Source organism: Vigna unguiculata, chromosome 7, assembly GCF_004118075.2.
Source record: "Vigna unguiculata cultivar IT97K-499-35 chromosome 7, ASM411807v1, whole genome shotgun sequence".
Classification (NCBI taxonomy): Eukaryota; Viridiplantae; Streptophyta; class Magnoliopsida; order Fabales; family Fabaceae; genus Vigna; species Vigna unguiculata.
The window spans coordinates 39,178,934-39,203,407 of NC_040285.1; the positions used below are offsets into that span (position 1 = coordinate 39,178,934).

At 33.0% G+C, this 24,474-nt stretch overlaps 2 protein-coding genes across 3 annotated transcripts; one reads left to right on the forward strand and one right to left on the reverse strand.

Annotated features, from left to right (window-relative positions):
* The first annotated feature begins 1,385 nt into the window (after positions 1 to 1,385).
* On the forward strand, positions 1,386 to 19,766 carry LOC114190271 (protein transport protein Sec24-like At4g32640). 2 transcript variants are annotated; one of them, XM_028079084.1, is made up of 25 exons: positions 1,386 to 1,590; positions 1,755 to 2,667; positions 3,292 to 3,525; positions 3,717 to 3,791; positions 4,318 to 4,416; positions 6,096 to 6,207; positions 7,327 to 7,454; positions 8,385 to 8,504; positions 9,352 to 9,432; positions 9,910 to 9,987; positions 10,085 to 10,177; positions 11,261 to 11,315; positions 11,933 to 12,009; positions 12,318 to 12,389; positions 12,515 to 12,598; positions 13,328 to 13,447; positions 13,530 to 13,598; positions 16,101 to 16,178; positions 16,307 to 16,445; positions 16,651 to 16,815; positions 17,286 to 17,431; positions 17,755 to 17,937; positions 18,182 to 18,270; positions 18,386 to 18,417; positions 19,321 to 19,766. In XM_028079084.1, the coding sequence occupies exons 2-25, from the start codon at positions 1,855 to 1,857 to the stop codon at positions 19,428 to 19,430; spliced, it is 3,252 nt and encodes a 1,083-aa protein (XP_027934885.1). In that variant the 5' UTR covers positions 1,386 to 1,590; positions 1,755 to 1,854; the 3' UTR covers positions 19,431 to 19,766. The 2 variants fall into 2 exon arrangements, with proteins under 2 accessions (XP_027934885.1, XP_027934886.1); XM_028079085.1 differs by having other exon boundaries at positions 17,758 to 17,937.
* Positions 19,767 to 21,929: 2,163 nt separating this feature from the next.
* LOC114191050 lies at positions 21,930 to 24,255 on the reverse strand. Its single transcript, XM_028080204.1, has 6 exons — positions 23,747 to 24,255; positions 23,583 to 23,631; positions 23,399 to 23,450; positions 22,904 to 23,070; positions 22,651 to 22,764; positions 21,930 to 22,243 (listed from the first exon to the last, which is right to left on the reverse strand). The coding sequence occupies exons 1-6, from the start codon at positions 24,100 to 24,102 to the stop codon at positions 22,085 to 22,087; spliced, it is 897 nt and encodes a 298-aa protein (XP_027936005.1). The 5' UTR covers positions 24,103 to 24,255; the 3' UTR covers positions 21,930 to 22,084.
* Positions 24,256 to 24,474: the final 219 nt, after the last annotated feature.

Genomic DNA, 24,474 nt, shown 5'->3' on the forward strand with positions numbered 1-24,474 from the left:
AACTTTTAGTGAATTTTATAATTAGTACATTTCAAAATTTTGGACAAATTTAATCCTTTATCTTTCAAAATATGTGGATTTAGTCATTTTAATCAGATTTTGTTGAGTTTATTTGATACGTCAAATGTGTTTCGTAATAGTATTTAATTTAACATTAAAGTAAAAATATGTCAAATAGTATAAGTAATTCAAATATTATGAAACATGTTCGACATGTCAAATAAACTCAACAAAATTTGATTAACAAAATTAATCCACATATTTTGAAAGATGAAAGACTAAATTAATTTAAAGTTTTAAAATGGAAAAATTTCAAAATTTACTAAAAATTAATAGACAAAAAACATATTTAACCCACTTAAATTCAACTCAATAAAACATTTGCTCACAATACAACAAAATAAATTTAACTTAATTAACTACACTTACGTGAGAGTCACTTATCGTATATTAGTCACTTATCCTAAGATATGAAAGAATATGAAATATTAATAAAAGCTTTTATGACCAAGAAAAAGACAAAAAAAAAATAAAAATCAAATGTTTATTTTGATAAAAAAAAATCATCTTCTCAAATTATAAACTTGTGAAAATTTAAACTATGCACATAAACTTTAGAAATATTATACACATGAAAATTGTAAACAAAAATGAACTTATTATAAATATTTGTTCTTATTAATCATAATTGAACTTTACTTTATTATTATTGTTTTGTTGATACTATCTGGTAGAGAAAAGATGGTTATTATCTTATGAAATTTAAAAAAAATATATAAAAAGAAAAGTGTTTAGAGAGATAATTAACTTTGCAAATAAATAGCCAAATAATTAATCTTTTAATTTTATACTCAATTTAACTTATAATTTTAACTCTTCTTTCCCTCTTACAACCATTTATCCTAAAAAAAAAACAGTCTCACATCCATAAACTTCCCAAATGTCCGAAAACTTTATTTTGAATTGATTTGACTTGATGAAGGGATAAGTAGAGTCTTACGAATGATTGTTTTTAAATAGTGAAAAATGGTTTACATTAGTTTTTTTCTTAAATAATTTTGTTTCAGAAAATTGATTTTTATGATGGTCAAGAATAAAAAAAAAACTTTTGCTTATTTTAAAAAATAATCATTATATTATTAGCCCCAAAATCAATTATATCTTAATCAACTTAACCTAAATTTGATTAAATAATGCAATTTTTTTATCAGTGTCCAAGAATATAGTTAATTTAAATATAAATTCAAGAATTCAGGGAATATATATATATATATATATATATATTTTTTTTTTTTTTCTTTTTTTTTACATATTTGTTGAATATTTAGAAAACCTAAAGAACCCATTTGGACCATTGGTACTAGGCGATAAAAGCATTGCGCAGGTTTGGCAATGGGAAATGATAATACCCGGACCAAATGGCCCTTAAACAGTTACACATTATGACCGAAAACAAATTAAATAGGCAGTGATATAATAAGTTATTTTTACGCACCATTTAACCACTCTCTAAAACCCCCCTTCTCCGATCTAAGTTCTTTCTGATCTTTCTGGTCCCAATTTTTTCCAATTCGACCGATCTCGCACCAGGTTTTTCCGTATTTCTTTACCTCATCGTAATCTGCATTCTTGTTCGATCATTTCTATTGCCGTATCGATTTCTCGATTCACGCTCGTGCTATTAATCTCGTTTTTTTTTTCTTTCCGAATTTTCTTGAATAATTCAATGATTCTTGAATCTGTAATCCTTGTAGATTTGGATCTTTGTTTTTACGGTACTATTTTGATAATCCGGCGAAGCAGAGCGAGGATTGTTGGAAATTGAGTTTGGATTTGATTTCATTTGATTCAGTAATGGCTGCTCCTGTGCCTCCAGGGGCACCTAGACCCGGCAGTAACACACCACAGCCACCTCCCCCTAATTACGTCCCTAACATTAGGGGCACTCCTGATGCACTCGCTGATAATATGCACAATTTGAATCTTAATCGGCCTCCCATGACCTCGAATCCTGTTTCCAGACCTCCCCCATTTGGTCAACCACCACCTTTTCCTTCTTCGGCCTCTTCACCGGGGTTCCCTGGTTCCTCACCGCCATTTTCACGACCTGGTCCACCTCCTGGAGCAATGGTGAGGCCTGCAGGGCCTCCTACTGGGCAACCATTGCCTGCATTTCCACCAAATGTTGCTCCGGGAAGGCCCACTGGGCCACCTCCTGGTCAACCTCCATCTTTTGTGTCAAGACCCCCTCCTGGTTCCCTTCCACCGGCGGTTAGTGGTGTTGCGCCTGTTTCTGGGGTTCCTCCTCCTGGTGGTTCTCCACAAATCCGTCCGCTAGTGCCACCTCAAGCGACTCCTGGTGCTCGTCCTATTCCGGGTCCTTTTTCTTCACCGCCAATGAGTGCTCCCCCGGCTGTAGTCCCTACCAGTGCATCGGGTAATTTCATGAATAATGGGCCGCCTGTATTTTCTGCTGGGGCTTTGGCAGGTCCCCAACGCTTTCCTGCTGCCGGTGTGACACAACCTCCGGTTGGACCTCCTCCAACTATGAGAGCTCCTCCAGGGCCAGCTGGTCCCCAACCCCCCTATCCCATGGCATCTCAAGGAATAATGCAGCCTCCAAGTTCACCTTTTGGAGCCCCTTCTTGGCAGATGCAATCCCAGCAGGTAGCTTTCCTATACATTTGAACTTTATTGTATTTGAATGTTTTTTACCCACAATATTTGCAGGATGAATTGATAAAAAAATGTAACCTATTATTGTATCAATACTACATGGAGCAGTCTTTTTCTGCCTTTCTAAAGGAAAAAGGATTTTGGCGACTACGTGGTCTTTAGCATAAGCAGATTACAAAATAATGGACCTTCTAAGTTTCTCTGTCTTGTGCATAACAGGAAAATGAGCACGAGGTTTTTTGTTCGAAATATTTTTTTTTTTTCAGATAAGAGCTTCTCTATAGTTAATTTGTCAAAATAGCTCAGGTATTTCTTATAGTTAGGTTCGATGGATCTAGTAAGTAATGGTATCTTAACTGTTTTCTTTTAAATTGTTTTGGTATGTATCATCTTTGTAATACTGTTGCCTCTGGTCTTTGTTTAAAACTGACACGATATGATATGTTCTTTATGCTGTGTTATACAACTCTTCTCATTTGTGTCTCACATGAGTTTGGTATAATGTCTTAAAAATACAAGCCTTTAAATAGATTTATGATAATCCTTAATATGTCCTATGTGCATTTATCCATCTTTTGAAAAATTGTATGGATTCTGATTATTGGAATTATGTAGGTAGCACCACCTCCTCCTGTTCCTGGTCCTTCACAGCCTCCTCGGATGTTTGGCATGCCACCACCATTGCCAAATCAATCTATGACTACTACCATATCACCTGCTGTTGGTCAAACTGGAGCCCCTATGGCAGGGCCTTCCAAAATTGATCCCAATCAAATTCCAAGACCTACTCCTGGCTCCTCTGTGATTTTGCATGAAACTCGTCAAGGCAACCAGGCAACCATTCCTCCGGTAGTCATTTGAAAATTACTGATCTATGGTTTTTTCTTCTTTTCAACAAACTAGAGATAGAGAGAAATGACTGTATGTTGAAGTTGAGGCTTACTAAGTACAAATGATGTTCTTGGTCTTTAATATTATAAATTACCTTTTTCCCATTATTCTGGAAAGTCATTTACCTTGCACTACCTTTTTTTGTCCAGCCTGCAACAAGTGATTTCATTGTAAGAGATACAGGGAATTGCAGTCCACGTTACATGAAGTGCACAATCAATCAGGTGATGTCTAATGTCTGCAATGTTATTAATCTTAAGTAAGGTCATGAGAAATGTTATGATTTCTTGGCTTCGTATCTGTATTTTATTGTTTTATAGAGGATGAGCCTTGGTGCAGTGGTGTTCAATTATTGGAAAATGACTCCCACTTGCCGGGAATAGGATGTGTATGTCTGTTTTCCATACACTCCCACTAGGTGGCAGCCTCATGCAATCATGCACCAAGACACCCTCCTTTTTTATTCCTTGATTGTACAGAGTTGTATTTGTGGCTGCGCAAAAGTCTTTTTACTTCTGGTGTAATTTATGATTTGGTTTTTGAAGAGTTTTATCAATATGTTTTCCCTAAGAAGATGCCTGATTCTATTGAGGTGTTCTTCTCTTTTAAAGAAATATCTTTTACTTGAAGTGAATTTTGGTCTTAACAGTAATTTACTGAGGTTCATTACTTTAATCTGAAAATTTAGGGATACCTGTAATTTGTATTGATTTTCTTTTGTTTGCTTTGTTCTTCTTTTAAATGAATTAGGTTCCTTTCACTGCTGATCTTTTGGCAACATCAGGAATGCAATTGGCTATGCTAGTCCAACCCCTGGCCCTTCCACACCCATCTGAGGAGCCTATTCAAGTACTGATTTTTTATTTCTTTTGAAGTGTGCTAGTCGTAGATGTTTTTTGCATTAGTTTGTATTCTTTTTGAAGTTAGGTTAATTCATCTTTCTCAAATGTTTAATGGCCAACTGGTTATTTATGGTGTATTTGTTTGGGGAAAATTTGCATTTATTTTAAGTGTTGTGGAACTATAGCACAAGTTCATTGGAAACTAGAAACGTCCACCTCAAACACCACAAGAAACGACAAACAAAATGGAGGAACAAGAAGGAGTGAATTAGACACCCAATAATTAACATAGTTCAATTAGAGTATTAATAATTCTAATCTACATCCAAGAGCAATTCACTAAAAACAAGATTTTCCTCACACAAATTTTAATAAGAACTTTAGTGATTACAAGTCAACTATGATATAATTAATTATCACTCACAACGTACTCAATGTTACATTACAATCCTCCTTTATGGTGACTAACCATTAGGTCTTCTCCTTGCTTGAGCAGACGACATGCTCATAGACTCATTGTCTAACAACTACATATCCGTTACTAAGGATAATTTAAATTGTTTGTTAGCAACTACTTAGAGGAGAAAGCAATTAGCTAAGTAACAACTCAATTGCTACTTTCTCAATATTGTGAATTCTCACAATGTAATTAATGTTATAATTCTCTAACAACAACCCATCGTCATGCTTTACACAAGGTATCTATATATAGGGCTGCTTAGCTAGTGTATAGCTTAATAGCTGGCCTGTTTTTTGTTCATGGATTTTGGTTGGGTCCCCCCATGAGTTCTTTGTATCTTTCTTTTTGTTTTTAATGGTATTTTTATGTGTTGACAAATGATAGATGTCCTTGGGATGTCAGTCTAGCTGAGATGCCAAGGATCATAGTGATGCCTAGCATGAGATTTTTATTAAAAAAAGGGTATCTATATATGCTATGGGAATATGCCAAACTCTTCTAGGATCATGCTAGGTATCACTCAACAAAATCTGTGACACGTGAAATGTGTGTTTCACACTTGGACTGGTGGAAACACATTAGATGCACTACACAGTTGTCAATGTTGATGGCTTGCAAGATGATCTTCCACCACAAGAGCATACAAGACACACTCCCATCAGGCTGCTAGATGAGACACTCTTAACCAATAGACGAGATGTTGTCTACCAAATGGGTAGAGGAAAATCTTTTTACTAGACAAGACACCTTTCATTCCTTTGGTGTATCATAGGACTTTCACTAGATGATCATCAAAGAGTAGACTACCATGAACTATCAAACAAACTTGTTTAACTGGACAATCTTTGAACAAATTTCCCTAAACAATTTCCACATTAAGGATTCAATTATGAACTAACATCATTTTGGTTTTCTTTGTTTTTTCATAGTGTAATTTTCTGTTTTCTAATATATTTGCCAGTGGGGAATGCTGAAAAAAAAGTTTGACGAGTTTTGATAAGCATCTTCAATTGCTTAAACTTTACACTAATAAGATTAGTGACTGTTGTTGAGCCCATAATTACCAAATCTCTTTTTTTTTTTTGTACAGCTGTTGTGGTGAATGTAAACTATGTTATCGTATTCACTAAATTCACTCTTTTTTAATTCTAAAATATTGCCCCCAATAAAGAATTTGTGTATTTATTTTCTCAGTAAATCTTTTGGCTGAATGCATACTACTTTAGGTTGTTGATTTTGGAGAGAGTGGTCCTGTTCGTTGCTCTCGTTGCAAGGCTTACATAAATCCCTTCATGAAATTCATTGATCAGGGAAGGCGTTTCATATGCAATTTGTGTGGTTAGTATTTTATATCTGCTATCAATTTCTCATCCTTCTGTTTTTTGTTGTCAAACTATGTAAACTGCAAATGACACGTTGATATAATTTCTTATGTTACTTCCCCTTGGAGTGATTAGAGGAGAAATGGGAATTTCTTGTTATTGGCTGGTAAAGAGAAGTTAATCGATGATTTAGTGGTTGGTGGATATTGTTATTTGTATCACAAGTTTATGCTTTTGATGCACTAGTTATTTAATGCTTAGTTTTAAGGGCATGTTTCAAAAAACTTATATAGGCTTATGTTATGAAACAACGCTTCTATGGTGTTTGGAGAAACTTATGAAAATAGCTTATTGTAAATCAGTAAGCTTCTCTTTTGCTTATTTTAGTAAGTTCTCTAGGATACTTAACATTTTTTTTACAACTTGAATACAATTTAACTTTATTCCCTCTTCAGTAAAAGTAGCAAGTTATACTGCAGCACTTAAATTATAAAAACTAGCTCAACAAGCAGCGCTTAATTAAGTTGTTCTCCCAAAAATGTGATAAACACAGTTTAAGCCTGGTGTGTAGCTTATGTAGACTATCATTTTTTTTAAAATTTTGATACGAGAAATTCTTCAAGGTAAAGAAGAAAGTGCTAGATTAATGGAGCAAAGCTGCTTTATTCCTCTTCATATCTGTCAAGGAAAGCCCTTCAAGAAGATTCTGTGCCTTACTCCATTTAGAAATTAATTGGCTAATCTTATTTAAAACCACCTGATGAGCCAATGAAGTGTCATCAAATAATAGCATATATTGTTTGTTTATTCAAAGTTCTCAAGATCCATCACTCACCAAAAAGGATGAAAAATTCCATAAAGGGACAGCAGAAGAACATGTAAGAACAGATTCCGGTCAAGTAGACATGACATATCAGGGTAAAAGTCCTGTTGCACGTGGTCCTACAATGTGCCATAAATATGGACAGTACCTCTGTTCAGCCTTTTACTTAAAAAAATTCAGTGGATTACATCTAAGGCCTCATTATTTTCTCATAATTTTAGCTTTTCTGTGATGGGACTATTCATTAAGATTTTACTTTTTTGTCAATTTGTGGCATTATCAAACATCTTATTGTTAATATTTCTGTTCCAGGATTTAGTGATGAAACTCCACGGGACTACCACTGCAATTTAGGTCCAGATGGTCGGCGTAGAGATGCTGATGAAAGGCCTGAGCTGTGTAGGGGAACAGTTGAATTTGTTGCGACAAAAGAATTCATGGTTAGTTTGTTTGTAAATATACCTGGCTATATAGATGATGAATTTTGGTAAAATATACAAGTTGTAAGAAAAGAAACTAACCTTGAATGAAATCAGCATCAGTTGGATGCATAAGTGAAGTTTTAATGGTTGCTAAATTGATGGTAAGGTAGCAATTATGACTGCCTAAAAGTTGATAGCAGGGTCATTGGATGCTCTCATTTCATCAAAAAAGATTACTGGAATAGTTCATAATAAGATTAATTACTTAAGAGGTAAAAAGGTAATTGAGTCTCTTTTCGCAAGATATTCCTCTAGTTTTTTCCAATAAAAGTTCCTGAATTTTCTCAGGCTAGAGGACAAATTGTTGCTCTTGTGGGATTTGAACGTGCCAACCACTCATATAACCAATAAGTGAGACCTAAATATGTAAACTAGACCCAATATCATCTAAATAAACCAAAGCCCAACATTAAAATTAATTTATTATTTCTACTACCAAATAACAAGAGATTTATCCCACCAGATGAAGTTATTTTATTTCAGCATTTCAATTTATTAAAAATGTTTCTAGTCTGAAATTATGAAGTGAACAGGTAGCAGCTTACTAAATGTCTAAACCAAATAATTCTTGAGCAGTTGTACTTTTGTAATGTATAGGAAATCACCGTCTGCAACAATTGTGTTCTTCATTCTTAATTACATTTTATGCTATTGCTGCGTGTATTATACACGTCTGTTTGCTGCTATTTTAGTCACGTTTCTATGATTTTTTGTGTAGTGGATTGATTATGTGTAGTTGTATATGGTTGGCTTAGTTTATTCATGGGTATAAGCTAATAATAAACTAAGCAGTTTATGCTTCTGCCTGGCACAAGACCTATTTTTCTTTTATTCTTGTTTCTTCATTTAGTGTCTGTTATCACTGGTGTGAGTCACTGTTTTCTGTAGGTTCGTGAGCCAATGCCTGCAGTGTACTTCTTTCTCATTGATGTATCCATGAATGCTGTTCAAACTGGTGCAACAGCTGCAGCTTGCAGTGCAATAAGTCAAGTTATTTCAGACCTTCCTGTGAGTTCTAAGTTTTGGCAACTTAATAATTTATAAAAGACAGTTTGTATGATGCTTAATATTTTCCATTTTTTTTTGTTTCAATGGACTGAAACTCGTTGCTTCATTATGCACTGTTTGAATTGGTACTTCAAAATATAGAAAAGATAAACCTTTAAGATTCTTCCCTCCTTTCTCCACCTGCCTCGAAAACAAATAATGAAACCTCTGAAACAAGTAATGAAATAAAATTGATGAATTGTTTGAACTGGATGGGAAATATTAAAATGCAATTTCCCACTATTAAGTCCTTACAAGGGAGAAGTGTGTGCATCAGATCTTTTTTTTATCCTTTCTCATCCAATGAACCTGAGCGGCTTTAACATATTTCACATTGGTATCATACTTAGCTGATGTCCACTTTAACGGATTCAATATTTTACACCCAAGAAAGACAACAGGAGACTTGGGGAGATAAGGAATATTGAAATGATAATAATTTTGAAAAATGTGTGGCTTGTTTAGGGCTTTTTAGTTGTTTTCAAACTCCTTTTGGTAAACCATTGTCCTGTTTGTGGTCAGTATCTGACAGAATTCCTATTAGGAAGGTTTGGTTTTCTTCTTCAGTAGATTATACGAACATTCTGTAAGGTTTTCTTGGATTTCAGACTCCCTAAATTTTTTAAAATTCTACACAAACCTCCCATTTGTTTTAAAAATGTTACATTATTACTTTGTACATTACAGATGCATTCATTCCTCGAGTTTTAAAAACAATTACACGCACACAAACTTGTTGGACTACATTGACACCCTAATATATCTGGACACATACTTCATACTAAATTTGTTGGTTATATTGCTGTAGGAGGGTCCTCGTACATTTGTGGGAGTTGCAACTTTTGACTCAACAATTCATTTCTACAACTTGAAACGTGCATTGCAGCAGGTATCAATCAAGTACACAATTTAAACATATTCTGATTTTTTTATTTAATTTGCAAGATTTAGTTGTAAGTCCATGTTTTCATGTAGTTTAAATTTGTATGTTCTTTAGAAATACATAATGTTATGTAAAATGAAAGATGGATTTTTTTTTTGTTATAAAAGCCCCCATGATAGATAATTTATATACTACAGTTAACTGGTGTCTGGAAAACTGAGCAATGCTTGGTTTTTTACATCAGATTTTTTTGTTTCTTAGCGGTTAAAGCATGGGTTATCTATTCTTATTTGTTTGTATTGATGTTTTGAATTTGTGACAGTTGTGTTCATTATATCTTAAAAAATATTCCTTTGAGAACTGTTAGATAAATATACTATTTACAGTTCTAACTAACTGTAATAGTTTAGATAACAAGCTTTTTGCATTTTCCAATTTTAAGTAATTGATTCTCGGGCTGATTTTGGAATTCAAAATTTGTAGCCACTGATGCTCATCGTTCCTGATGTGCAAGATGTTTATACTCCCTTACAAACTGACGTAATTGTTCCACTATCTGAGGTTAGATTCAAATATTTCCTCCTTGAATTTTGGCAATTATCCTTGGAGAAAGTATTCACTTGGCAGTATTTAACTTGTTTGCTTCTTTTGCATTTAGTGCCGTGAACACTTACAATTACTTCTGGAAAGCATTCCTACCATGTTCCAAAATAATAGAACCTCTGAATCAGCCTTTGGTGCAGCTATCAAGGTATTGCATTTTGCTTTAAACTTATAATTATCTTTATTTGTTATTTGCTGAGATGGTTGTCAAGATATGATTAATCCTCGAAAGAAGAGAAGGGTAATTAAGGAGCAACCATGACTAAACTGTCTAACTTCTTAACTTGCTGCATTTCTGAGGTTTTATCTACACCCGCTCTCATTTCCTAGTGTATGTTGGATGTCTTTATGATGTAGAATATTTTAAGTTTCATAGGGTATCGTTATGTAATATGCTACAGAAGTTGAAGGGGTTTGTTATTTTATTTTGTTTTGCTTGAGTTTCATTTTGAGTAAAGAAACAGAGTAAAAAAAAAAATTGCTATTGTTTGATTGAGGTGAATGCAAAATAAAGAGATATCTCCTACGAATTTTCTCCTCACAAAGGGTTTCTCTTTCCTAATTGAGACCTGGCGTGGATCTCTTAAAATACATTTCCTCGAATGGTCCCCCTACCCTTCCCTTTTCTCTAGTTGGATAGCTAATCCCTCAGCTAAGTAACTGTTTTAACTTTCAAAACTAACTACTTTGTTTTTCCTTTATTCTTCCAAGCAAATTACTTTTTTTGCTACACTTATCCTTTTCTTCTGATGTAGTTTTTCACTTGTAAATGCCAGTCTGTTCAGTTTATTTAGGAAAATATGCAGAATGGAATTGTTATATAGCTGAGGTAGTCCTCTGTTATCCCTTAGAAACAGAAGTAAAACAAGATCAGAAACAAAAATGGTTTCAATCCCTCGACTTCCTCCCTGCCCTGCCCCATGGGCAAAAGCAATCACTCCGTGAGTGATTCTGTCTCTCCCATTCATCCTTCCCCCTCGTCAATTTCTCCTTGCTTTCTATTTCCCATTCACCTTGCCATTTGGACAATGTTGTTACAGCCGAAAACCCACATCTCTCTTCTGCCCTTTACATACTATTCATTGATTTAGTTCTCTATTTCCTTTGACGTGTGCTTTAGTAACCAAATGTTTTCTAACAAGAACTGGTCCTTCTATCAAAGCTAGATATATCAAAATGTGAATATAAATACATGTCAATGCTTATACTTTTATTTTATTTTTTCTTTTAGGCAGCTTTCCTCGCAATGAAGGACACGGGAGGAAAGTTGTTGGTTTTCCAGTCAGGTGAGTTTCTCAGCTTGTATATATATTAAGTGACTGACCTTCATATTATATAGTTCATGTTATACCAAATTTCTTGCTTGAAAGTATGCATCTGCCACATTTGTTATGTGACCAATTCTTTTTTCTCTTTCTGGGACATGAATTAAGTAAAATTCAGGATCTGAATTAGAAATTACGAATATTCTGAAATGCTCATTATGGTTAAAATAAAAGAAAAATATCTTAAAAAAGTTTTACCAATGTCACAATTTAATTACAAAAATTTAATAAATAAAATAATTAATATGTTTTGTCAATTCAGCATGAAAGAAGTTTTTAGTAAACAACAAGTTGCCAATAAACGCTCTGGCCTTTAAATTTTATTAACACATCTTGAAACAGTACTTATAGTAGTGTTAGAATATTTTTGTTTGTCTTCTGTGGCTAGATCTTCATTTGTATGTTGTTATCTTTCTCTAATCCTGTAATATTTTGTTTGTTTTGTGGTCATCATGTTGTTTTTATCTTAGTCCATTTCTTCCGTATCTACTTTGTATGAGGTTGTATGTTTCTTTTTTTGTCTGACTCATTATTGAGTATGTTCGATGTTTTTCACGCTTTTTGTTTGCTGGCTCCAGTCTTGCCATCTATTGGCATTGGTGCGCTCTCTGCACGGGAGGCTGAAGGTAGAACAAACATCTCTGCAGGTGAAAAGGTATCTGTCTCAATTTGGTTGTTGAATTGTTGGATTTTGTCCTGTATAATATAAAATATATGATTATGTTATTTTTGTCATTTACTTGGTATAAGCACTAGCTTGATAAGTGATGACATGGAATGGGATAAATTCCACGCGTTTGAAAGTCCAATTCTATATCTAGTGATGAAAATGGAAAGGATACCGATTTTCATAGATGCAGCGTTTGATGTTTTAATTTATAATAGAAAAAATGTAAAAGTATTCATTTGCATAACATCTGTTCCATGATTCATCTTGATATTGTTTTATCTGTTCAATTTCAGGAAGCCCATAAATTACTTCAACCTGCAGATAAAACGTTCAAGGAACTAGCAGTTGAATTTGCTGAGTATCAGGTTGATATTGATTGCTTTTTCATGTGATTCAGGGATTACTTTTATGACTGGATGATTTTTGCGTGCTTGTTTGTTGGTCAGCTTGTTATGGATTAGTTAAGTATAATTATTTTGTTATGCTGCAGGTTTGTGTTGATGTGTTTGTGACTACTCAGACTTATGTAGACATTGCTTCCATATCTGTCATCCCGCGGACTACCGGTGGACAGGTATATGTGAATTTTTATGCCTCTTGTTGAAATTATTGATGTGTTATTGCTTTTGATGCTAAATGAGTTGAAGCTCTGATCACTGCTATTTTTTATATTGATCAGATGTTTTGTTGTAACGATGGAAAAATCAATTATTTTATTATATTTCTACTACTACAAATGATACAAGTTGCCCAGGCTTCACCAATAAATCTCCCTTTTTACGTATGCTAGAGACACTATTAACCACTTTCTGGAAATTCTTAATGAAGGAAATGTAGTTCAAGGGGAAAATAATTGAAAATCATATCAGAAGTATGTAATAAGTAGTTTTTTCAATGAAAGAGGAAACATTACGTGTAATCCTAAAGGGTTTTCTAATGATACCATCTTCGATGAGGATTCTATGATTGTTCACAAGTCAAAAGTGGAATATAGTGTGTTTTATTCTTCATCAACATTTATTACGTTCATTCTATTAGGGACATGAGTTGATTATGCTAAAAATATGATTTGGTTACATTAAATAGGGAGATATGATACATTTTGATAGAGAAATATCTTACGAAATATTTCCCATTATTAGATATTGATTTGGTTCATTATTATTGTATCTTCATTATAAATAGGAATACTCATACATGTACCCAACACGTGACTTGTTTGTTATTAATCCTTTCAACACATTCCATCATTTTTCAATAATTTGTTTTGTTTACTAAAAAGTAACTTCTCACTTTTTTCCAGGTCTATTACTATTATCCCTTCTCAGCTCTTTCTGATACTGCGAAACTTTACAATGATCTTAGATGGAACATCACTAGGCCACAAGGTTTTGAGGCTGTAATGCGTGTGAGGTGCAGTCAGGTAGTCTGTTTGTTTCACTTTCTTTGGTACCTTTTCATTCAACAAATAGGTTCCACAATTTTCATATTTGTTCTTTTGTCAGGGTATCCAAGTGCAGGAATACTATGGCAACTTCTGTAAACGCATCCCAACTGATGTTGACTTACCTGGGGTTTGTATAATTTTCAAGATTCCAGATATAATTATATGCATGTGTGTATAGACATTGGGCATATCTTTACTTTATCATTGTTTGTGTATTAACACATTAATGATTAAAGATATTTAGATCTGTTGGCAGTTTTAATTGTGTAATGTAACTTGTTCATATATGCCAAATCATAGTTCAGATATGATTAAAATGTTTAAACTGCTAGGATTAGTCCTCTTTTAAACAAAACTATTAGAATTTGTTGTGTAGAAGTGTTCCATAATTGTTTAAGCTTGCTGCATTCTGGATAGATGTAATCAATATTATCACCAACTAGACTTGTGCTGTTTCAGATTTAGTTAATATTTTTGGATTGTCCATAAATTATGGATATGTAACTGAAAACAGCAACCTCCATGTCTAATTCACCTTATCCCTCCTTTTATGAGATAATTAGTTAGTTAGTTGGTGACATCCATCATTGTATGTTTCATTCTGTAAGAGTAGTTTATTACATTTCTGTAGCTTATTAGTATTTTAGAAGAGCTTTTGTAGTCTTGTATTGTTGCTGTAAACAAAAGTTCATAACTTGTACGAATCTCAGAATGATCATTGGAGTTTTTTTATCGTAAGTTGTTTTCAATATGGTATTGGAGCTTTCTGGTCCATAGCCAGTCTTCTGAAATGAGTTTGTTTTCAAAACTGATGAAAATATGCGCAAGTTTGTTGTGAAAAAATTACTAACGTCTATTGATATGATGCTTCTGTTTTTTTTTATTATTTATTTTTTATTTTGTTACTTATTTATATGATTATATGGAATGAAATATAGATATAGTGTAGCATTATAGATACTGCTCCGGTACACCCAAATGTTCGCATCACTTAGTAGTTGAAGCCAATGCCTATTTATATATATACCTTCCTCCCTTAACCTACTAATGCACCTTTTAAGAACGAAACTGTGATGGAGCCAATGCCTAATAAAAAGAGCATCAAAAGCAAACACTTATTCCCCTAATCCTTGACTTTGGGCTTATGTTCCGGTATGGTCAAATGTTTAACATTGTTTAAGAGTCTAGGGCTATTCATATACACCGTCTTCCCTTAACCTATGGAAGCTTCTTTTAATAGTAAAATCATGACAGAGCTACCGAGTTCCAAAAGCAGAGAATATCTTAAATAATTGACTATTAAGCAATGTTATCTTAGCAAACTTGAGGTTTGAACACATATCATCAGAAACATTAATTTCTATTTCAGATCTCTACTCAAGACTTTCCTGTCACTAATAATTAGTGCAGTTAGTTTCATCCATTTCTGTTTCCCATCGATAGCAATGCTTGAAAATTCTACCTACCACACATTTTTTCCATTCCAAAAGATTGTACAAAATTGAGGGCCAAGGGAAGGAAGTTAATTTGAAGATATCTGTTTAGTTGTCTTTAGGATTTGGAAAGCCATCATCGTTGATTATTAACTGGTTTATCAAAATCTTTTACGTACTAAAGAATTGAAGTGCTGGAGACATTAATTTTATGTACTTTTTTATAGTTGTGGGTTAAACTGGGGGCTAATTTTGTTATATTTCCGTTCTATTTTACTGAACTGACTTGTTTGAGTGGATGCCATCTATCAACTTACTAAATTTTACATCTATCAACATAGAAAAGATGTGGGGATGGTGGTATTGCTGGATCAATTTTCCATGAATTACTTATAGGGCTAGTTTATTTAAGATTTTTTTCACCGAAGAAACACTTTATTGGATCACATTTTTTGGTTTCTCGTGCGTTTTGTTTCAACTTTCCAAAATAATTAGAAACTGAAAAGAATTGGAAGTTTGATTATAGTCAAAAGCTATATATAACTGTTTCTCATAAAATCAATTACTTATATTGAAGATACCACATTGACTGGGGACTGGAAATAGGGCAAGACTATAATTTGTAAGTGGGGGTGCAATTTTAATCTTATAAATTAATTTTATAAGATTGAGTTAGGCATAAACCCACTTCATTAGATGGTATCATAGCTATTTAGAGTCTATCCTAGTCAAGTTCCTTGGGGCTTTTGGGCCATCGTTATCAGGCTTCTATTAGACTACCCACAAATATCTAATCCCATGCTCTAGATATTCATTTGTCGGTGTGAGGAAGTATGTTAGAGATCCCATATCAAGTAAGAATAAGGCTGAATTATAACATACAAGTAGGATGCAATCCTCACCTGTTTTGCGAGATTGAATTAGGCATAAACTCACTTGCCAAGAACTTATTTTTTTAAAAAGTTATTTTTCTGATACTAAAAATATTAATTAACTTTTAATCTCTACAAAATAGCATTTAAATTATTTAATACCAGAGTAAATGCTTTCTAAACTGTAAACAAGACTTGCCCATTTGGTATGCTGTCTGTCATGTTTATGACTTACCATGCCAGTTTTTCTTTGTTGACCAAAAGTAGAATTAATTAAAATACTTTGAAATGCTTAACCTGTGTCCTAATTGTTCTTTTGTGCAGATTGACTGTGACAAAAATTTCATGGTAACTTTGAAACATGACGATAAGTTACAGGATGGATCAGAATGTGCTTTTCAGGTACTAGGAAAGTTTACTGCTCAACTTTATTCCAAGGGGTTTATGTGCAGTCACCCTACTTGGAAAATTGTGTCACTGTGAAAATATTCTACTGTTGTTCTGATTATATATTCTCTTCAATTCTTCAGTGTGCCCTTCTTTACACAACTCTATACGGCCAAAGAAGAATACGTGTGGTGACCTTATCTCTTCCTGTCACTAGTATGCTCAGTAATCTGTTCCGTGCAGCTGATTTGGACACTCAATTTTGCTGTTTCTTAAAACAGGGTATACATCTTTCGTGATTATGCATTTACCTTACGATTATTCTGTTCATGACTATTCTTTTTGCCAGACTGTTGTTAACAGCTCTGCTGAATTTTGTTGGCTTTATATATTGTAAATGATTCCATGGTGTATCATCCTGTTTTATTGTAGATAGTGTTTACAGGTATAATTTTTGGGTGGAGTTTTAACTATTTTTTTCATGCAGCTGCTAATGAGATTCCTTCAAAGCCACTCCCACTTGTTCGGGAACAAGTGACAAACCTTTGCATCAATGCACTATTTTCATACCGTAAATTTTGTGCAACGGTGTCCTCATCTGGACAACTTATTCTCCCTGAGGCACTGAAGCTTTTGCCCCTGTACACACTTGGTATGTATGAATTTTCATGCATTGCAGAATTTTTCTGATGAGCAGCGCTGTGGAACTGAAGATATTATTTGTAACAGTTTATTCATATGCTGCATTCTACCTTTTACTTAACAGATAATCTTTAACCAATTTTCTTTTTATTTATATTTGTATGTTTTTACGTTTCCACTCCTGCATTTATATGTCACTAACAAGTGTGACCAAAATTGGGATAATACTGCATTTCTAGAATATTTTATTGTATAATAATACTCTGGTCATTGACTTGAGCAATATTTTCTTTATGATGGTCCTTCTGTTTTGAAGGTAGTATCTTGTTTTAGTGAATTGATGATTACTGTCAAAGCTGATATACTCTCGCTTGATTTGTCAATGGCCAGATTAATGAATGAACTTGAAACTTTGACATATGGTCTTCTAAGAAGGCCCCTATAAGTGGGTGCTAATTCCATTGTTCATTTCTTTTTCAGCATTAACTAAGAGTACAGGGTTGAGAACGGAGGGGAAAATAGATGAACGGTCATTTTGGATAAATTATGTGTCCTCTATCTCTGTTCCATTGGCAATACCACTTGTGTATCCTAGGATGGTGGCTATCCATGATCTTGAATCAAAGGTATATTGATAAATCATGTCAAAAGAATATATAAAAAAATCATGATATTAGCAATATGGTGCAATATTACATATTAGCAATTATTTAATCAGAACATAATAATGTAATGAATTTTGAAAATGTTATTAAGTTTTTATTTTTGAAAATAGGAATGTGGTGCAAGCCATTTAACTTGTATGAAAATTTGTTACCATAGTATTGTAAGTGTTGAAGAGGGTGACATGTTTTTGACGAATTCGTTATATGTTTTGTACCAATGCCTGTTAACCTAGACCTTATATTTATATTACTTGTTGAGGCACTGATAGATTTTTTATAAATAGCAGGAAGATGAAGATTCTGTTATTCCTGCCTTTCTTCCTCTTTCTAGTGAACACATTAGTGATGATGGAATATATCTTCTTGAGAATGGTCATGATTGTTTGATATATGTTGGAGACTCTGTGAATCATGACATTGTGAGGAAACTGTTTGGCGTTGCTACAATTGACGAAGTCACTACTCTGGTAATTTGCTTGCTTTCTTGTCTTTCCCTCCTGGTGTCTGTCTAACAAGCATATTGTCAAATTCTATCCCTAGCAGTGGGTGTTTTCAAGGAAACTTCATATCATCCTTAAATCATACCTGATGGATAATAGTCTATAATGACACCTTCTAGTATGCTGAAAGAAAGTTGGTTTAATCATGTTGCTTTAATGAGCTTTTTATTTCAGACCCTGCTATTCTAAGTTAACAATTATGTTTTATCAGTTTGTATTGCAGCAATATGACAATCCATTATCGAAGAGGTTAAATGAAGTGGTAAATGAGATACGGCGGCAAAGATGTTCCTACCTCCGGTAAGCTATTTGTTTTGGGAATTATTGCTTATTTCCGACCTATTCAAATAAATTTCCGTGTGATTTGATGACTAAATAAAAATGTATGTTTTTAATACTTTCTATATCTGTACAGGCTAAAGCTCTGCAGGAAAGGGGATCCATCAGGTCAGTGCATTAGATAGAATGATTGTGTAAACCTGATTGCTCAATGCATACTGGATTTTAGCTATTAGCATAACATATGGAAGTTAATTTTGCACATAAGACCACGTAGATTTATTTGCCAATTCTGTTTGCAGTGCTTCATTTTTTTTTTAATGTCTTCAAAGTTTTCGATTACATTGTCTTCAACCATGTTGCCTATTCTTTTTGGCAATATTTGCTTCTTGAGCCCGTGCTCTATATTTTCTTGGAAAGCATTGCTTCCAGTACCCAATGTTCAAAATTCACGGGTGTCCACTTGAGCAAACTTGTTTCTTTAAAAGAAATACTCAGCTTTTCTTTTCTCATTTCAACTGAGCATTTTACTTCACCATCTTTTATAAACTTTGTCCCCAAACATTCTTTCTTATTTTTATACATGCTCAATGGTTGATTTCTCTTGGCAAATTCCAAGGATGATGCTCTACTACGTGAAACTTTTCTGGATTGGTTTGTCATGGAGTGGTATTTGTAATTTTGGCGGTAGAATATGTTGATTGAATTCATGATCTCTCTTTTCTAGTATTATTGCATGTTATTGGGATTGCTTAAGTCAGACGAGCAAAGCCGATATTTTTTATAAAACACCATTTAGCTAAGAATATTATCTTCAAGTTCAAAAGATATAAAGTTTGTGTATCAATAATGTTGAGTAAATTTACAACTTGTCTGCTAAATTCATAAAAGAATATTTTTGTCAGGAAATCCTAAAAGATGCTGCATTGCTTGCTAAGTTTTGTTGTTGGTTTGCTAGGCTTAGACTAGGGAAGTATTCAAATAGAAGAAAGAAATCTGTAGACAATTGTTGTGGTGGTCTACATTGTTCTTGATTTTTTAACTTAATGTATGTTATGTACTATTCGTCAGGAATGTTATTCTTCTCATATATGATAGAAGACAAGAGCGCAGGTGGCTTCTCCTATGTAGAGTTTCTTATCCATGTTCATAGGCAAATTCAAAATAAAATGACATCATAAAGAGTATATGGCAGCTTCATTTTTGCAAGCTTTTAGACCTAAAAGATAGAGCAAGCCCCGAGTATAGGTGAGATTCTGCGTATTTCTGCGCATTCAAATGTCTTGAGTTTGTCAGAGGAAAACCATGCGACACATTTTGTCAAGTTTTGTTGATGTACATTGTATAAGATAATGATGGTGATAGTTGGATTATCTGAGAAGTTTTTTATTTTTTTGGGTTCTACTGTTACCCGACATATCAAATTTTATGGCCAATTGTGTTTTAATGTCAAATATTGATTGTGTCATCATTTTTAATAAATTGAGAGGACAGGAGTAGTAGACTAAGGACAATAATTCCTTCGCAGCTTGTATGAAAATATCGATTGACATTCATTTTAGATTCAGTGCTAGACAGTTAAATCTATACTTGAAAAGTATGAAATTAAAATGAAAAATTGAGCAAGAACAAAAGTTGTTTTATAATAAATTGAAACGCATAGCATAGATTTATTGGTTGGAGAATGACAATAGATCTTGTTTAAATTCTATAAGATGTAATTGTTTTATTAACATTTGAATTCCACAGACTGCGCTGAATAGAATGCTGGTAGATAGTAGTAGACACATGGTTTTTTCAACATTTTGAAATGTTCGTTTCTTTATTAACCTTAAAAGTTATGAGAATAACATATGTCTAAGAGGGAAATAAGGAAAAGACAGAATATCGAACTTGTTTTTAAAATGTTAATTTGAGTAATTGATAAAATTTGTTAGGATTTTGGTGTTTGTTTTAAATCATATAATTTTACATATAAGTTCTTCTAAATTTGTAATTATAATGTCAATTTGAGCAATTGATCAAATTATTCAGGGTTTGGTGTTTGTTTTAAATCATATATAAAGTCCATTCATATATATGTTTCATCAATTAAATCTATGATTAAAAAAATTGTTTTAACCTCCCTATGATGGATTTTTAAATTAAAAACACAAGTGCAATTAAAACTCAAACAGCAGCAACTTTTGAAGTGAATATGTATCAATGAACAATCAATAATAACAAGTCTTATCTTAAAATTATCTTTAGATTCATAGTTAATTTTTCCTTAAAAACCATTTACATTTAATACTTCTACAAACAAGAGGAAGATAAGTTAAAATCCAAGTTTTATTTGCTTTAAGAGAGTTCATCTCATTATTATTAGCTTCTTCTAAAAGAAGAGTATCAATTGATTTCATTGTTTTACCATAAGATCATCTCAAGTCAAAATGAATAAAATATAGGACCAAAATCTTTGGTCTTTCTTCTTCTTTTGCTCTTTATAAATTCATTTTGAACACTCTATTAACATTATGATTAGGAGGTAAAACAGAAAGGAGGAACTTCACAAATAATACTATACTAAAAGACAAATTTGAGCAAATATGTATTAGAGTAGAGATACACAAAAAAATTTAGTCAGTCATGCATATATAATAACAAGTAAAAACACAGTCAATTATAAAACTAAAAATAAGAAAATAAAATAAAATAGAAAATTACAAAAATATAAAATGTAACTATAAAATTATGAAATACAAAATTACAAATTACAAAATTATAAAAATATATATAATTTCATAATTACAAAATTATAAAATATAAAATTATAAAATTATATGATTATAAAACTATAAAATTATAAATTTTATAATTTTGATTTTTTGTAATTTCATAATTTTATAATTATATATTTAATAATTTAATAATTTATATTTTTTATTTTAAAATCTATAATTTTAATTAAGTTTAAAAATGATTTTCGTTGAATTTAATAAATATTTAGAAAGAATTTTCTCATCACAGTCTCTTTTAATAAAATAGTATCCGACAGCATATAAGGAGAGTGATAAGCTAAGATGATGGTCCCATTACAAACTTAACCAAAACATTTAACTTTACAGATTCAATTAAATTTTGTAAAAATATCAAAAATTCAATGAAGCGCAAAAAACTATTATAGAATCAAATAAAAATTTTCAAATTTATAAGATCCTCAAAATATAATTAAATCTTTATTTTATTAACCTTTTACACAATATTGTATCTTATAGTTATTATTTTTTTTTGTAGTTGTTATATTTTTTGGCTTAGAAATGATGGAGAACTTTGGAGATTTTATATAAAAGGACAACTGTAAAACTTAAGGACTTATATTCTTTTACTTAAATTAGATTTTGTTATTTGGTCTGGAACTCGAAAGCCATAACAAAGATTATTTAACAAACTTCTCCACGATTATTCTCATAAAAGCGTGAAATCTAACTATGTAAAATTATTGTTCTTTTCTTTTGGAGAAGTTGTTATATTACAAATAAAACTATTTTTTTTTGTTAATTTTCGAATAGTTAATACAAATATTTTCTAATGCTTAATGACTCCCCGAGTTCCAAAATCTTTGAGCCTTAAAAACTTCAGTTGGACAATAAAAGTAATAATTTACGGAAAAGAGTTCAAAATATTAAGTGCTAGTCAGCTTAAAAAAAGAATATAAGATTTTCCACAGCATGTAATCACACCAACGCAATGTAATTCTTGGTAAATTCTTAAAGCTAAGACATGCAATGTAATTCTTGGTAAATTCTTAAAGCTAAGACATGGCAACTTCAAATAACACTGATTAATTGACGTATTAGTATTCATAAGGGATTCTCTTTGTAAGGCCACGAAGGAAACGAGTAAGAGCCTTCTTAGCACCAACTGTTGCTGTTTCTATTTTTTTCTCCTCTTCTTCATTTTCAGCCTTCATTTCTTGAGTAATGTGCACTCTTCGCACAAGCTTTCGCAACTCCTGTTTAACATATTATACTTATAGCCAATAAATATCACAGCAGAAAGATTGTTTTTGGAAGGGGTCTCTATGACAATTTTTGTACATAATATATAATATAATTTGGACTCACTGTTGTTATTTTTTGTGTTGTTCTTCTAATGTGTTTTCAAAATACCTTAATAGTCACTGATTTTGAAAATGTAAAATATATTAAAAAATATTTAAAGTAACAACATATTGTATTTTTAGGATAATAGCAAAAGACAACACCAAAAACTCAGTAGAGAATTTGGATTCATTTGAAATAAGCTCTAGAAAATAATTCCCATATCATGTTAAGATAATGTATGAGTCACAATTGATCAGAATTTGAAAGCACAACAAGTACACAGATTTACACTTTTCGATTTAGCAAAGAGTCTTACCTGACGATCAAATTCAACTCCTTGGACTGAATAAATTTCATTGGTGATTTCAATGTCCTTACTGATCAGACCATCAAACCACCTTGTCACCTGTTCATCGTGCCAATTGGATTCCTGAAAAAATGCTCCAAGAATAAGAATACACCTCAAGGAAATAATAATTATTACATCATAAGTAAATACAACACACAGATTTAGCAAACAACACGCTAATGTGAGAGAGTGAGTTCAAGTATGAATGTTGAATGCATACCTCCTGGTTCTCCTCTGATTCAGATTCAACCAAGCCATCTTCATCATCATCTTCTGGGTCATCAGACCCTAAGCCAGTTAAAGCTTGCAACTCTTTGTAATCTGAATCTTTTGTCGCTTTAACTAATCGATCCATTAACTCAGGATCCACATCCCGTAGCAATTTCCCTGAGACAATTTATGTATGAAGAACATGAATCTGCACTGCAGGATATACATAATGTCAAATCAACTTACCACATATATATCAATTAGCAACAGTAATCTAATCTACCCCAATTGGCGGCAAATGGTACGTTAACAAAGTAACCAACATGAAAAAATCGATTCATACTGATGCAAAACAAAATGGAAAGGGCAGAAACAACACATATGTTATCCAAAAAAAATATATGATATGATGCTCAATCATGGTTTTAATGTTTGTTATCATCATCGTAAATGCATAATGCATTGAACCAAATAGAATTGAAATGCTCTGGAAGCAATTAATTACCAATATAATTGAACTGCCTCCGCCTTCCTTCACGGACATCAGGTCCCAGTCTCTGTGGCAAAACAACAAACACCTTCTCTTCAACAATAGACTAATCTACAATAACTATTATACGACCTGTCAAGTAAATACATAAGATATTCCCATTGTCATGAATATGGTACAAAAGAAAAGAAAAAGGCACCTTAACGAGCATAACAGCTTCGAACACAACTTGGTCCAAGGAAGCGACCCTGCAACAACCCAACATAAAGCACACGGTTTTTCAGCAAAGGTGGGAACTTTGCGAAGCGGGCATTGAGGAAAAGGAAGAGGGAATAATGGAAAATGAAAAAAGTGACCGAAAACCTAAGGATGCGTTTGATTTGTGGAGCGGAGAAGGAAGCCAAGTCCATCCCCCACTTGACAGCGCGCTTGGCTTCTCGCTTCAGCTCGTTCCGGCTCTTCTTGGCCTCGAGATCCGCGTCAGAGGTGGTTGGTAGTGGAGAGTTGAGTGTTCGAAGTTTAGGACGAGACGAAGCGAGCATGGCAAAGGAGAAGCGGTGAGAGATTGGCGGTGTTTTAGATGTGGTGGTGTGAGGTAGTGGAGGAGAAAGAAGGTGGTGGTGGTGGTGGTGATGGAGGAGGAGGGGAAGGGTGACACAAGTGCGGTGGTGGTGGAGCCATGGCCACTGTCTTAGGGGCCTTACCACTTGGTGGGTCATGTGTCTTGTGAAAATGGTAACACTTGATGAAGCTGTGCTTCAATGGAAGTGGTTTTTCAGGCCTATGAATGTGTTGGAACAGAGAAGCACCACCAAAAGAAAATGTCTAAGAAGATTTTTAAATAGACAGAGTGAAAATGTCTAATCCCGATGGTGAGCAATGTACAATTGAACGTAAATAATGACTTATATACAAGTTAGTACCGACCAAACTAAAACAGATATTTTAATCACAACCTAACACCCTTTTCTGATTAAAAAATTTTTACAAATGGAAATCAAGAACATTCAGGGATGTTCTCATTTCATTGAACCTCTCGTACTTCAAAGCTTTAGTCATGACATCATCTAATTGAAGTTCAGTTCTGCAAT